General features: G+C 55.3%; 2 protein-coding genes across 3 annotated transcripts in view; one reads left to right on the top strand and one right to left on the bottom strand.

Moving 5' to 3' along the window:
* The window catches only part of PLXND1 (plexin D1), a 74,704-nt gene extending 62,656 nt beyond the window's left edge, over window positions 1-12,048 (bottom strand). The window contains exon 1 of the mRNA XM_061455989.1: window positions 10,624-12,048. Coding sequence (XP_061311973.1) covers window positions 10,624-11,952 — 1,329 coding nt within the window. The 5' untranslated portion in view covers window positions 11,953-12,048. The remainder of the gene's footprint in view (window positions 1-10,623) is intronic.
* IFT122 (intraflagellar transport 122) overlaps window positions 1-14,003 on the top strand; it is a 429,684-nt gene that overhangs the window by 108,001 nt on the left and 307,680 nt on the right. The gene's annotated exons all lie outside the window — the stretch shown is intronic.

The raw sequence follows: 14,003 nt of genomic DNA, 5'->3' as shown, positions 1-14,003 counted from the left end.
ACCCATGTGCTAACCCTGAGGCCGAGCTACTGGCAAAGGAAGCTGAGGGCAATTTTGACAGGAGCCCTGCAGGATCTGCTTTGCACAGCCCAACCCCCAGAACACCTTCCCCCAGCCCGGCAGCCCTGGCACACAGGATCCCTGTCCTTGCTCCGCTCAAGCCAGCGTTGGGCACACACCGGCGCTTTGCCCTGCGGGGAGCCGAGGCAGCACGTGCGAGTGCACGGGCACTGCTCAAAGCACAGAAATACAGAAAAGCAGCAGTCTTTTAACTGAAACTGCACATGCTTCGTGCCGCCAGGAAGGCTGGTCAAGCTTATTATGTTAGCCTTCATCCTGCATTAAATACAATACTTCAGATTATACAATCAAATCCCCCAGGAATGGGCAGGCAGAGGGATTAACAAACAACAGGCTCCAAAGGGGTTGTCATAGTCAAAACAGCAAGCGTTTAAGCAGTGAGAGCTTGTATGTCCTTTAAATTTGCCCCCACTGGAAATGCAGCTTCTCTGCCACGCTCCCCCGGGACAAGGAAAGAGCGGATCAGCCGAGTACGCCTCGTCCCAAGGACACCCGTGCCACACTGAAAGCCCAACTAACACGTCCCCCTGAAACTGCTCAGAGGAAGACGCCTGATTTAGTCAGGCTGTTTTTTCTTAGTTTCTCTTTCCTTGGAGGAACCCCCCTTTCACCGCTCAGGCTGTGTTTCTCATTTATATCGAGCTTTGGCTTCAGTAACCAACCTCAAACTATTCAAACTCCTTCCCACAGGGAGGAGCCCTGGGTGAACAGTGAGTTTGGCTCCTCAGTCTTCAGGGGTTATTTTTTGTTATTGCTACTCCTAACACTTAGCACTTCACATGCTCAGAGTGCTCCAAAGATTTATGTGTGCGATCCTGGGCTGAAAAAAGCATCCATTAAAGTAACAACATCTTACCGAACACAACTGGTCTTTTGCATGTGTCACTTCAGATCTGCCTTATTTAGCAGTAGTTTATAGTAAATGTTTTCCTGTCTTTTCCTCATTAGTTCTGCCAAATCAATTAAGCTCTGAGATAATGAGCAGAACTCTACTATTCTTTTATGCATCCTCAGTAAAACCCACCCCTGAACGCCAGCACTGCCTCACACTACAGAGGCGTCCCCATGGGTACCACCATGCACATCACCTGCACACCAGCTTTGGCACCAACATCCAGAAACACCACCACATGTTCCCAGCACCCAGCCCGCTGCTATAGCTTGGTATGGAAAGGTTAAAAATAAGCCTTTTTTCCTGACTAAGTGAGAAGAAGGGATCTTTGGAGGCCCTCGCTCCCCACCTCATCCCCCCCAGCTAGGAAATTCAGATCACAATAACTGAATAATTTGAATAATTTCAAAATTTGTTAAAAGCCAATGGTCTTACTGGATTCAGCAACTGAGACCTCTCTTTTTTTTGTTTAAGTATGGAAGCCTTTCATTTCTCTACCATTTTATATTTTTATCCAAGATTTGTAGAAACTGATGTTTCCAAAGCAGTTTGCAAAGATCCACTGAGATTTGCAGCTTGCTGCAGAGCTCAGCAAAAACTGACACTACAGTTGGGAGACCCCAAGGACACAACACTGCAACCCCAGCTCCTCCCCAGAGCTTCAAACCTTTCTTCAGCAGTTTATTTGACAGTGCCCAAATCCCTTCCTGCAGCCAGGGAGCCTCAGTGCACCCAGGCGGACGGAGCAGGCGGGATCCCAGGAGGAATGCTCAGGAACACCAACCCCGGCCTCCCACCATTCGGCTCACTCCAGGGACGTACACGATTCAAACCAAATGAGGAAGAGGAGGAAGAAATCACCTGTATCCGCTGCTCTCCAGATGCAGGTGTTTGTTCCCTCAAGCAGAGACATTACTACAGTTTCCTCTCCACGGGATGACCTGCCACTGACAGCCGAAAACCCGACCTGAGCCCATTCCCTGTGTGAGCTGGTTCCCAGACTTGGGTCCACTGCTCACCAAGGAATCACATGTAAGAACACACCAGCCTGGTGCCTTTGTACTGCCTGCAGCTGACATCTGGCTCTACAAGATGTACTGAAGGATGACATGGACTCATAAGTCAAACAACCTTAGAAACTATTTCATATTGCATTAAAATCCACTCACCCTTCACATCTCCCCTTCTTCATTGAGTGCCATCATTATACTGTAGTTTTCCCAGCTCTTCCTAAAAATGTCACTCTACACACAGCCACTTTCTAGACCATGCCAGGTTTTCAATAGCCCCTTTTAATTAGTGGATCCACCAGAGATGGCTTTTGGCCACTAGCAGCTCACAACCCATTGAATGCTGGCAGCAGTCAGCAGACAGTGGGATGAAAACCTAATAGCCAAAGGGCTTTTGCTCCAGAAGGGAGCAGTGTGAAGCAGCACAATACTTTAAACAGAGATAAGATAGAAATGGAAATACAAGTTCCAAATTTCCTTCAAATAATTGAGGTACATGTTTGCAAAATCCAGACTTCTAGGCAATCTTGCTTCTGGATTAGAATCTAAAGATTTCTATTCCAGGGCCACTAGCAATAAGTAAGCTGCAGGCATCTTGTCAAAGCAAAGACTCTCCAATGGTTCAGACCCAAAAAATGAGCAGCCTTGTTCCAGCAGCTGGTCCCAGCCACCCACAGCACTGCTGCCCCACACCAGCCGTGTCCTGTGCCCAGCACAGCCACCGCTGTGGGTTTGGTGCAGCAGATCAAAACACAAGCCTGCAGCTTCACTGAGCCCTGAGACCTGAGCGGGGGTTTGTGCCTGGACTCAACCCACCCCACCACTAGCCCCCGAGCTCTATCTGGGCCCTGCAGCACCCATGGCTGCCATTCACCCATGAGGCAGCACCCTCGGGAGCACGGCAGCAAACCCAGGGAGTGCGACTCCGGCCGTGCCTTCAGAGGAGGGCACAGCCAAATGAGACTCCCATTAGGGAAAAAACCCTGAATACCCAAGTCAACCCCTATCCCATTGCCCAACACAGAAACACCTCAAGCCTACATGCCTCTTGTCCCCTGTCTGCAAGGCTGGGACTATCTGTAGGTCCCTTCCTCCAAAAAGCAATGCATGCTGAACTGGAAAGGAAGGCACAGGGGCTGGCAACAGCAGATCAGCTCTGCTCAGACCACAGAGCAGAGTGGTCACTGCTGCACTGTTGGTGCTGCAGGATGCCATGTCCCCTGCGTCCTCCATATCCCTGGGGATGTCCTAGTCCCAACCGCCAGCACAGATCTGCAGGAGGAGCCAGCATACACTCCCCTCACTGGACAAAACCTGCTGACACTTGGCAGGTAATGAGAGAAAATCATCATGGGATTTGGTACCAGCCCTGCTCATCAGCACACCTCATCTAATGGGCTCCTCCAGGCTGTTTGATACATCCTGAAGCCGTCCCGTGCTGCACCAGAGCGCTGCCTGCCAGCAGAGCTGCTATCCAGATGTTAGGAATTAGGACTGCTCCCTCTGCTCAAAAACGTCAATAAATTCTACGGGTCTCTCCAAGTGGGAGATTGCCGTAGACAGTCTGCCACCTCCTCCACTTGCTGCAAGGTGTTAGAGCCCAGCTGGAAAATAAGGACTTGCAATCACTTATTTACCAACTCAGGAAAAAAAAACCAAACCAAACAAAACAAAACAAAAAGAAAATCAAACAGACAAGCAAAGCAGATCTCTCCTGCAGAGGCAGGGTTATTCACACCCCCCACGCCATGCCCCTGGGTACGCATGCTGGGGACCTCAGTTCAAACGCTGGTGCTGCCAACCATCTAATCAATGACAAGGCACCTATCAGGCAGTCTCTGACCACCCACCCGCCCCTGTGAAACGCTGCAAGAACACTTCCGCAGCACAGATGGGTGCATGTACCAAGGGTTTCCAAACAGACCTGTGAGCGCATGGGGCTGTGGCAACACCACAGGCACAGCCAGGCCGCTCTTTGCACACGGGGCACATGCACCACATGCAGCAACACCTCCGGGCATCAGCCACGTGCCCACGGCCATGGAGCCATTTCTGCCCCAGGTCAGGAGCCCTGACCTGCATCCACCAGCTCCTGGCTGTTGTGAGTGGTCACACTGCTGCACACGCTGTCCCCGCGGGTGCCAGGCACGAGCCCGAGCCGGGAGGAGCAGCCACTCTGCTGTAGGTAGCGTGTGGTGGTGCTCAGGTGGTTGTAATTGATTGCTTCCAACCGCTGCGGGTTCCAGCTTGCCTGGTGTTTGCATTAAATTACCACAGCCAGGGACTCAGACCTATTGTGTTTCCAACAACTCGCTGGAAGAGGTCATCACACCAGAGTATCACCACGGCACAGTCACTTGGGAGTTTGAAGAGGTGCCTATTGGGATTTACAAGGCACAGCACTGCGTTTTTACAGCATCTCCAGACACCCCTCCAGATTTGTATGTGCACATGTCCCCGGGTGCCCTGAGCCCAAATCTTCTCTCTGAATCACTATAAAACAAACTTTGAAAAACCAGAGAAGAGCTGGCAAACCCCTTCACTTCCATCCACTGAGACCCTGCGGCTCCTGTCGGGGCTCCCACAGGGGCTCCCGGGAAGCAGCTTCATGTTCACGTGTGGGAACCAAACATCTGCCCTGGAAAACATCTGGGGCTACACAAACAGAAGTGGTTAAAAGCCCTGAGTGAAGGGCCTGGTCCTGAGATACAATCACCTCTGTATGATCATATGAGCACCTCTCCAGAATGCTTCAGCTTCCTCCCAGCTGCCAGGCACCTTCCACGGGCAGCACTAGACTTGGCCAAAATGATCCTTTTCAGGTTTTCCACCTAAACCATTACTTAGTTACAGGAGATTTGGTGAACTCGCTGGATCAGGTCAGCCTGACCATCTAGCTCCCAAGAATGAAAAGGTCTGTGCAGCCAGCTGCAGTTCTGGCCCTACAGACACCCAAAGGAGAGCTCAGATCCCCCTGCAGAAGGACCTAGTGCTCAGCCAGCACCATCCAGCACAGCCCTGAGCCCCGGGAGCAGGCAGGCACTCTGCCAGGGCCGGCAGCCACTTTCCATTCTCCCACCTACAGCAGCACAACTTCTGGTTTCCAGGCACTGAATCTTCTGCCACTTTGACCGAATTTCCCTTTGCAATCCAGATCTGTTTGAGCTTGAGATGCAAAGCAGGGGCGAGCCCCGGAGCCTGTAAGGTGTGTTCCCACCACCCACCTCTGGCTCGGGGGCACCGACCTGCTCCCTGGGAGACTCCCTGGCTCCGCACAAGGCACCAGCCCTCGGCACCGGTAAAGCCCCGGGCACGGCAGCCCAGAGCTGAGCCTGCCTTCCCAGGAAGGACGAGGTTCACACGGCTCCTGCTCTCCACTCGCAGCCGCCTGCCTGTGCCGTGGCTGCAGGCAGAAGGCTGTGCTTCCACATAAATTCCCAAGGAAATGCACCCAACAGCTGGCCATGACCCACTAATACCAGGTGAGCAACAGGGCAGGTTCGCAGTACTTGGGTTGGGGCCCAGTCTTGCAGAGCCCGGCAAGGCTCAGGCTGTGGCTCGAACCCCTCATACGGGGCATCCCGGCCCCCCCACGGATGGTGGCTCGGAGAAACACCAACTGCCACTGCTTGTACAACATCCAGAAGCAAAACAGATTATAGCAATGCCACAACGTGGTGCAGCTTTGCAGTAACAGCATTTGCACCTTCGGGTGCACGCTGGCAACTCCAAACACGTCACATTCTGTGAAGAGCAGAAATTAAGTCAGCTACAAGAACTCCTTCCCCACCTCTAATGCAGAAATTAAGTGTAAATTCCCAGTTTCCTTTCTGTGGCTAATCCTCCAGATTTATTTGAGAAGATGTAATGTTAGAGGCACATTTATTTTCATGTTTGGAATTTCTAAATTGGTATAAACCAGAACTTCAAAGTAACTCAGTTCCTATAAAACCCAATCCCACGGAGATGCCACAGTATATTTGGACAGTAAGTAGATGCTTTGTCATATTCCCACGTGTATATGAGGTTTTTTTCTTTGGGAACATTTTCTGCCTAGTTTCAAACCACATTTCTATGCCCAGGCATACATATATACTGAGATTGTTTATACAGCCTACCCAAGGAGTTCGTTTTATTTAACAACCCGGTATAGTAAAGCTCACTGGTGGGTATCTCATCATTACACCACAAAATACTGTGCTCAACGAGCATGCAGGATCTGACATGAAGCCACAAGAGCCAGAAACTTGAGAATTAACGCTGAAACGCATGATTATCCCATGCCGCCGTGCCTACGTTTTTCAGCATAGGAAACAAAACGGATTTTCAGCCTTTTTTGAGTTGCAGACCCCAAAACATTTCCCAAGAGAAATGCAGATCCTTGGCAAGCAAATCTAAGCCTAATGAATAAAAGTCTACTTTCCCTAGTTACCTCTCTGGGAGTTTTTAGAAAGACAGCATGGGGCTCGACAGAGAAACCACAGCAGACAAGGAGTCGGGCGCAGCTCGAGTGTGGGATGGGGTCACCAGCTCAGCATGTCCTCAAGCATGCTTGTTCATGACATGGTGCATTTTGTTTTGTTTTAAACTCAGACCCCCACATCAGCCACCGCTCAGACACCCAGAGCAGGGAGGTTTGCAGAGGTGCCTGGACATCCACATTCTCTCGCCCTCGTGCTGCAGCTGGGGCTGGAGAGCAGGGCTGGGACCCCCTGGCAGCCATCCTCATTGTTGGCCAAAAAGGCAACTGCTGGTTGGGGCAGCACAAAGGTGCCTGCACACCAAGTTCAGAGATGGGGCGGTGGTGAGAGTGCTGGAGGGGGTTCACTCCGCAGGGACGTGGCTGTGATGCACGTGGCTGCCTGCACCACGGGAACAGCCAGACCTTTACGTTCAGTGGCACCGGGGGGGAAGGTGCTGGGACACCCACGCAGTCCTCCCAGGCAAACAGGCAGGGGCACAGGGTCCTGTCTGCTCAGGTTTTGCAAGGGCTCTGGATACCACAGCTGCACCACGCTCCAGCCATGCAGCATACATGACCTTCAAACCTACTGGGCCTTAATCCTGTTGGGGCAGAACAGTTCAAATATGAAGTAAACCCACTCAGTGTCCTTGGGATTTGATAAGCTCTGTGAGCGCATTGCTGCCAACGATGTTAAAGACAGTCTGCTACAGAGAGCTCATACTCCTTTTCATTCCTGGGGGCTCGAGTCCAAATTCCACCCAGGCTTCGAGTGGGCAAAACGCAGCAGTGACTCCATGCAAGTATTTCATTTTAGCTGCAGGAGTTACAAAGACAGCCCAGTATTTGACACAAAATTCATTATAAAAAGCTATTTCTGTTGAGGGAAGCAATCCTAGAGCTCACCCACTCACTCTCAGTACAAGAACCCAATCAAACTAAATCCTTCCCCAGTACATCCTTCTTCCCCTAAGCTGCTACTGCAAATTCACCTCCTTGGTAAGTGACTTTTCAGCAGTACTCAAGGAGAACAACCAACCAGCCTCCATTCCTGACCCAGACCATCCTCCTCTGCACATTTTTGCCACATCTCTCAAAGCTCTTAAACATGTGCTTAATGGCAAGTTAGTGCTTCCACCAAAGCGATGGGCCCATTCCCAGGCTGAGCTGGTGACTGCCCTTGCCCAGGCTCGGGGACTCAGGCCAACCAGCCACCCAGGCTCTCCAGCCAGCCAGAGGAGACCCAGCCACCCTCTGCAGCCCCTGCACGGCCAGTCCCAAGTGGTCACCGTGAGAGCAGAACAAATGGCTGCCACCACATTGACCACAACTGTCTCAGTGCTCCTTGCACTGGGGCAAAGCCTCTCCTACCAGTGCCAGCTTCCCGTCATGATGCCGAGGGGTAACAAGAATGCACCCTCACCAGCAAGCACTGCCACAGCGGTGCCATGGGGACAGTGGCATGCTGAGAGCACCCTCCCGAAACCCATCACTGGCAGCGAGTGCTGCAGCTCCCTGGCTGAGTCACAACCGAGTGCTGCAGGAGAGGAGCATTCAATTAGACAGAAGAGCACACAAGGGGGCAATGATTTTCCTTTCACACCACATTACGCCTAACAGCCTGCGCTCCCTGTTTGTAACAACCAACTACTTCATCCCAGCAAGCTCAGAATGAATCAGGCTGTCATTAGGTTTTTATTTTTTCTTCCAGAAGGAGCTTAAAACCCAACCACCCAGTTCACAGGCAGAACCAATAAAGCACACTTTTGATAATACCAGAGCAACCATCAGTGATGCATCGGCTGAAGACAACCAGGAAACCCACTAGCGGGTAGAGAAGTGGAGCTGAGAATGGGAAGGCAGCTACATGCTGATCCGCTCCACCAAAGCAGCTGCTACTTTAATACATTTTCCTGCTGCGTTCCCAGGGCTGGACACAAAGTGTATTAGAGTATTTCATTGTCCTGAAGGTGGAAACTGATGTTAGGTTTTCGCAGCACAAAGAAACACAGTATTACAACTCTTCTCTTGACACTCTTCTCAGCCACTCTGGGACTTGGAAACGAAACAGCTTGTTAACTTGCTGGCAATTCTAATGATTAAGTAAAAAGCAAAAAACCCAAAAGGCTCTCCTTATGACTGGTAGGAAGGCTTCCCAGCAGCCTTGGTCAGCGGTTTTAGAGGAATACACTTCAAATAAATGGGAAGCATAGAAATATTAGGCATGAACAAATATTAATGGTATGCTTCATTTATATCCTGCTGTACTTAACATCAAAGGATCTCAAAGCAGCTTTACAAATGCAATCTCACGCTACATGTGTTTCTGAATAATAGTAATAAGTGCAATGCAGCAAATCAGGGAACTGAGGCATCTAGGGTTGAAGGACGGGTTCAAGGTCAGCAACACAGCAGCAGTGTCAGTCAGGACTAGAATACAGTTTTCCCCATCCAGCCATTCTGCTGTCTCATGTAAACAGGTTTTCTCACAGCCTTGTTTCACTGCAGTGGTAAATACAGAGGGTTTCCACTGACTCCAACAGCACTAGTGAGGCTCCTCAAACCTCGTATTGCCTACCGCTCACCCCTGTCCTCCACAGGCTGCCTTTGTGGCATCAGCTGGCAACACACTTCTGGTCACCTTCCTCACCTTATCAGGAGGATGCAGAAATAAGGACCCCAAGCACGCTCCACAGCAGAGCAGCATGATGGGCCAGACCCAAAGACGGAGTGAAATCTCACTTCTGCACTGAGTCTCCCTGTAGCCCTTAGGGAATTAGCTGTCCAAATAGCTTACTGGATATAGCACTTAGTATCTTCAACGCAAATAGACCGGTGTTAGTCATGATTATTTTCCTTACGTTCTTGGGTGTCCTTCTGCCATTGACCTGCACTCGCAGCTAGGCTGGTAACTCAAAGCTCCTTCCAGAACCCCCAGACACAATGTCTCCCCTTGACCTGCCTGGTAGAAACAGATCACCCTGCCAGGGCTGAGGGCTAACTTGCAGAGTGCTGAGCTTCAGTCACAGCCAACAAGACCTGCGGGTGCCCCCCTGTCCTGCAAACAGCATCCCTGACTCCTCTGAGAGCCATCACTATGCCAAGACTTCAGGACTGGGCACCCCTTGTTTAACGCCCCAAGTCTTTGTGGAGTTAACTCAAGAGCCAGGACAACTACCAGATTTCCTGGCTGTCAGGCAGCTTGCACTTTGCCACTGGGGAAAAAACTATTCAACTTTGCTGGAGTAGGTCTATGAACCACTGCATTAAGGCTATGTATTTGAACATAGTTTAGAGATGCCACACAGAGCACTCGGGTTACCATGGTAAACCTTTCTCTGTATCACTGCCACTGCACAGGGAAGTCTGAGCCCAAACGCTCTGTCTCGCCTTTGAAACCAAACAGATGTTTTTACGATCTTTGACGGAGTTGAGTTATGCCTCCTTCCCAGAGGAAAGGAAAAATGCAGAGCTCAAGCAGCCCCTTTTCCCTTCTTTTTTTCCTCCCCCCAAGCACCGCGTATCTTCAGTGAAACGGAAAAGCGGCGCCTTTATCTCACGTTTACGGTCACTTGGTAACAAACGGCGACAATGGCAAAACTTCTGCCCTGAACGCGGCAGAACAAGGCAGCCAGTGAATAAAGCAGCCGATGTGCGCGCGTCCGGCCGCGGCGGGGTCCCACGCGGGGTGCGCCGAGCGGGAGACGTCCCGCGAGTGACCGGGAACGGGGCATGGGAACAACGGCGGCCCCGACGGGGGGGGGAGGCTCCCCCACAGCGCACACACACACACACATACATACACACACACACACACATACACACACACATACATACACACACACACACACACACACACACACATACATACACACACACACGTTCTGTGTTCCGTACGAGCCCGCCGCCCGGCTTTGACGATGTGACCGGCGTGACACGGCTCCCGCGCGAGCACTGACCGGCGCGGGGCACGGAGAGAGCGGAGCGGGCAGCCAAGAGAGCGAAGCGCGGGGTAGGGGACCGGAGCGCACTCGGTCGCGGGAGGCGCTGCCTCCCGGGGAAGCGGCGCGGAAGCAGCAGGAACGGGACGGGACAGGACGGGATGGGGCCGCTGCCCCCCTCTGTCTCCCCACCCGGGACGCCCCGTCCCCCCTTCCCCCGCGTGCAGGTGCCCGTACCTGTATGTTCCTCTTCTCGCAGGCCGGGCCGGTTCCCTGCACCACGCTGTCCAGCACGGTGACCATGCCGGCGGCCGGGCTGACGAAGCAGGAGTTGCGGGCAGCCCGGATCGTCTCCTCGATTTCGGCGAAGCGGAAGATGCAGAGCGCGGACTGAGGCCGCCCCCCGCCGCCGCCGGCCCCGGCCCGCTCGAAGACACCGAAGAGCAGCTCCTCGGGGGGCGGCGGGGCCGGGCCCGGGTCCGCGGGGCTGCTCCAGGCAGCCCGCGCCGGGAAGACGGAGACGAGGCGGGTGAAGGCGTCGCTGGCGCCGCCGCAGCGCAGCCCCAGCTGGATGTAGGACTCGGTCAGCTTCTTGGTCTCGCCGCTGCCGTTGAGGGTGGTCTCGGCCGCCTCGCCCAGGCAGATGCGGGCCAGGAGGCTGTGCGAGGGGCTCTCCTTGTCGCCCGCGTTTGCCTCGCTGTTGAGCGCCAGGTACGCGTAGGGGCGCCGGGCGGGCGGCGCGGCCCCGCGCTGCAGGAAGGCGCGGACGAAGCTTAGCTTGTGCCGCGCCTTGGCGCCCTGCTTGATCTTGAAGATGTTGTCGTCGGAGGGGTTGATGTCGAAGGTGAAGAGCTTGGCCAGGTCGCCGCGGGCGTTGAGGGCACGGATGGCGATTTCGGGCGTGTTCTCGAAGCGGTGGTCCTCCAAGCTGCGGTTGCGGGGGAAGAAGGGGCTGCCGAAGCCGGTGTAGGTAGCGGCCACCAGCAGCCGCGCCCCGCCGCCGCCGCCGCGGCGCAGCACCAGCCCCACGGTGGAGGCGTTGGGGTGGTTGGCAGCCACGTTCAGCATGCTGGGGAAGACGGTGACCGGGTCGCTGCCGCCCGGCGGGAAGCGCACGGCCACCGCCGAGATGTTGGCCATGCTGCGCAGCTGGCAGAGGCCCTGGTAGATGGAGCCGCAGACGACGAGGACGCCCTGCTCGGGATCGGGCTGCAGGATCTTGTTGTAGTTGTTGGTGAGCACCTTGGGGTGCTCGCAGGAGGCCTGCGGCAGTTGCGGTGCGTGGCAGAGCGGGCTGTCCAGCACCGGTCCCACCGCCGCCTCCGCCTCCAGCGCCAGCTCGCCCCCCGACAGCTGGAAGAGCCGGTTCACGGCAGCCAGGTAGACGCGGGAGCCGGGGCCGTCCAAGGCGAAGTTGTTGGTGGGGGTGGGCGAGAGGAACTTGCGCTGCACCTCCAGGCCGGCGGCGCGGCCGGGCAGCAGCGGCAGCAGTAGCAGCAGCGGCAGCAGTAGCAGCAGCGGCAGCAGTGCAGGGGGCCGCGGCTCAGCGCCGGGAGCCGGAGCCATCCCGCCGCCCGCGCCGCAGAGTGCATGAGCCCTTCGCCGAGCGGCGGGAGGGGCCGGGCCGCGGGGCCGCTTCCTGCGGAGGCAGCGCCCGCCGCCGAGCGACGCCCGCGGGAAGTGGCGGCCGCGGCGGGTGCGCGGCGGGGGGCGGCGGGGCGCGATCGCGACCGCGCCTCCCTCCCTCCCTCCGCCCGCCCACCCCCGCCCTCTCGCCGGTACTCGCTGGGTCCCGGTGCGGGCCCGTCGTGCTAGCGCGGGGAACTGACCGCGCACCGGGCAGCACCGGGCAGGGCGGCGGTCCCCGCCTCGGCCGCGCCTCCTGCGGGTTTTCCACCGCCTCCTTCGCGTTTCCGCGCAGAACGGGCCGGCGGGAGGAGGCGCGGCGGGGCGGGGGTGGGCTGGACAGGGGACAGGACACACCTTTCCAGCGGCGGTACAGCACAGCCAGCCGGAGCGGGGAGACCCGCAGCGCCGGAGCAGGCAGCACGTACAAAGGGCAAACAGGCAAAGCACGTAAAGGGGGTGTCCCGGGGGTGTCCCCCCGCCTTTCCCCCAGCACGGACACCGCCGGGGGCTCCCGGGCCCGTCCCGTCCCCTCTGCGCGGCCGCGCTCGCAGCGGGATGCGCGTTTGAAGGTAGCGGGGGATGTCGGGGGTGTCTGCTCGGCCCCAGGGTCGCCCCGGCCTCGCCGCCCTCCCGGGGGACAGCGACAGCTCTCCAGGGAACGGGGCGGCGGCAAAGCGCGGCCGATGCCGGGCTCCACCCCTAGAGCAGCTCTGCCAAAAGCGCGGCTCACCCGAGGACCGTGCATCTCCTCTGCCCTCCAACGGGCTCTTTTTATACTGTGGAGGGAAAGAGAAAAAAAAAAAAAAAGACATAAAGAAGCGATGATCTTCCCAAATTCCACCTGCGGGAATCCACCGCGGGGAGAACCACCCAAAAGAGCGGAGCCGCTGATCCACACGCCCTTTCGGTTTGGGAACGCTCCACCTGTCAGGGTAAAGGTGTCAGTTCACATCAGCTGCAGCTCTTCCCTCCTCGGCGGGCATGGGAACGTACTCCCTCGTCATGGAGGGGAACGCGCTGAGAGGCTGAGGAGCACTGCAGGGTGAGATGATACAGAGAAAGTGAGTTTCATCCTGGCGCAGGACACAGCCCGGGGCCACGCTCCCTGCAGCGGGTGCCTTGCCTTACAGACTAAGCAAAGAGCCCTGAGCTCTTTGCCCAGACCAGCCCTCACCTCCTGCCACCCTATCGTAACAGAGAGCACAGCAGTAGCCTCCGAGTGCACCCAGGAGGGACCCGACCCCTTGGACACCGGGGGCACGGGTGGGCTCCAGCACACAGCAGATAACCCTGGTCATGTGCTTTCAGTACCGTGTGGATGCTTTAAGCTGAAGCAATGGCAGAGCAGGCAGCCAAGTGAAGCGGTGGTAGGATGTGGGTACAACATCTTTGTCTCAAGACTCAGTTTCCACTAACAGCAGAGACTGGGCTGGAGCACCCACATGGTGGAGGAAGGCAAAGGAGAAGCTCGCGGGCTTGATTTCATCATGCGGCTGAGGAAGTACATCTGTGTAATGACACAGGTCCCCTTGTAAAGGCTGAGCCTGGAGACACCTTGCCATCCACAAACAGCCAACAGCATTTAAAATAAGGGTGGGAAATTGAGCCTGGTATTTGGTCATGACTCCTGGAAACACTCCACAGGCAAGCCCTGGAACACTGTCCTGCTTCCTGTCCCCCTGCTGTGCCTTACTGCCGTGCCTTTTCCCGTGGCATGGATCTTTGTCCATACAAAAACATGCTAGCGAGGTTGATGAGGATTCTGCACGAGTTCTGTTCTGGAGAGAAAAAATCCTCTTGTCTAATCTCATTTCTACACCTGCCAATTTCCCTGTCCCCCTTGCTGATTCCTCCCCCTCTTCCGATCACTAATTAATACACAACTGCCTTGGCCACGCCATGTCCACCAAAAACCTGCGCTGCGTTAAATCCTGGGCTCTTGTGCTATGTCACTCGTTGTCTGTGCTGATCATACCCTTAATTAATAG

The sequence above is a fragment of the Pezoporus flaviventris genome, unplaced genomic scaffold (assembly GCF_033815535.1).
Source record: "Pezoporus flaviventris isolate CSIRO_AGI_PZ_B2104156 unplaced genomic scaffold, CSIRO_AGI_Pfla_v1 ptg000021l, whole genome shotgun sequence".
Taxonomy (NCBI): domain Eukaryota; kingdom Metazoa; phylum Chordata; class Aves; order Psittaciformes; family Psittacidae; genus Pezoporus; species Pezoporus flaviventris.
Note: the sequence above shows the minus strand (reverse complement) of the source record. Positions and strands in the feature narration are given on the sequence as shown.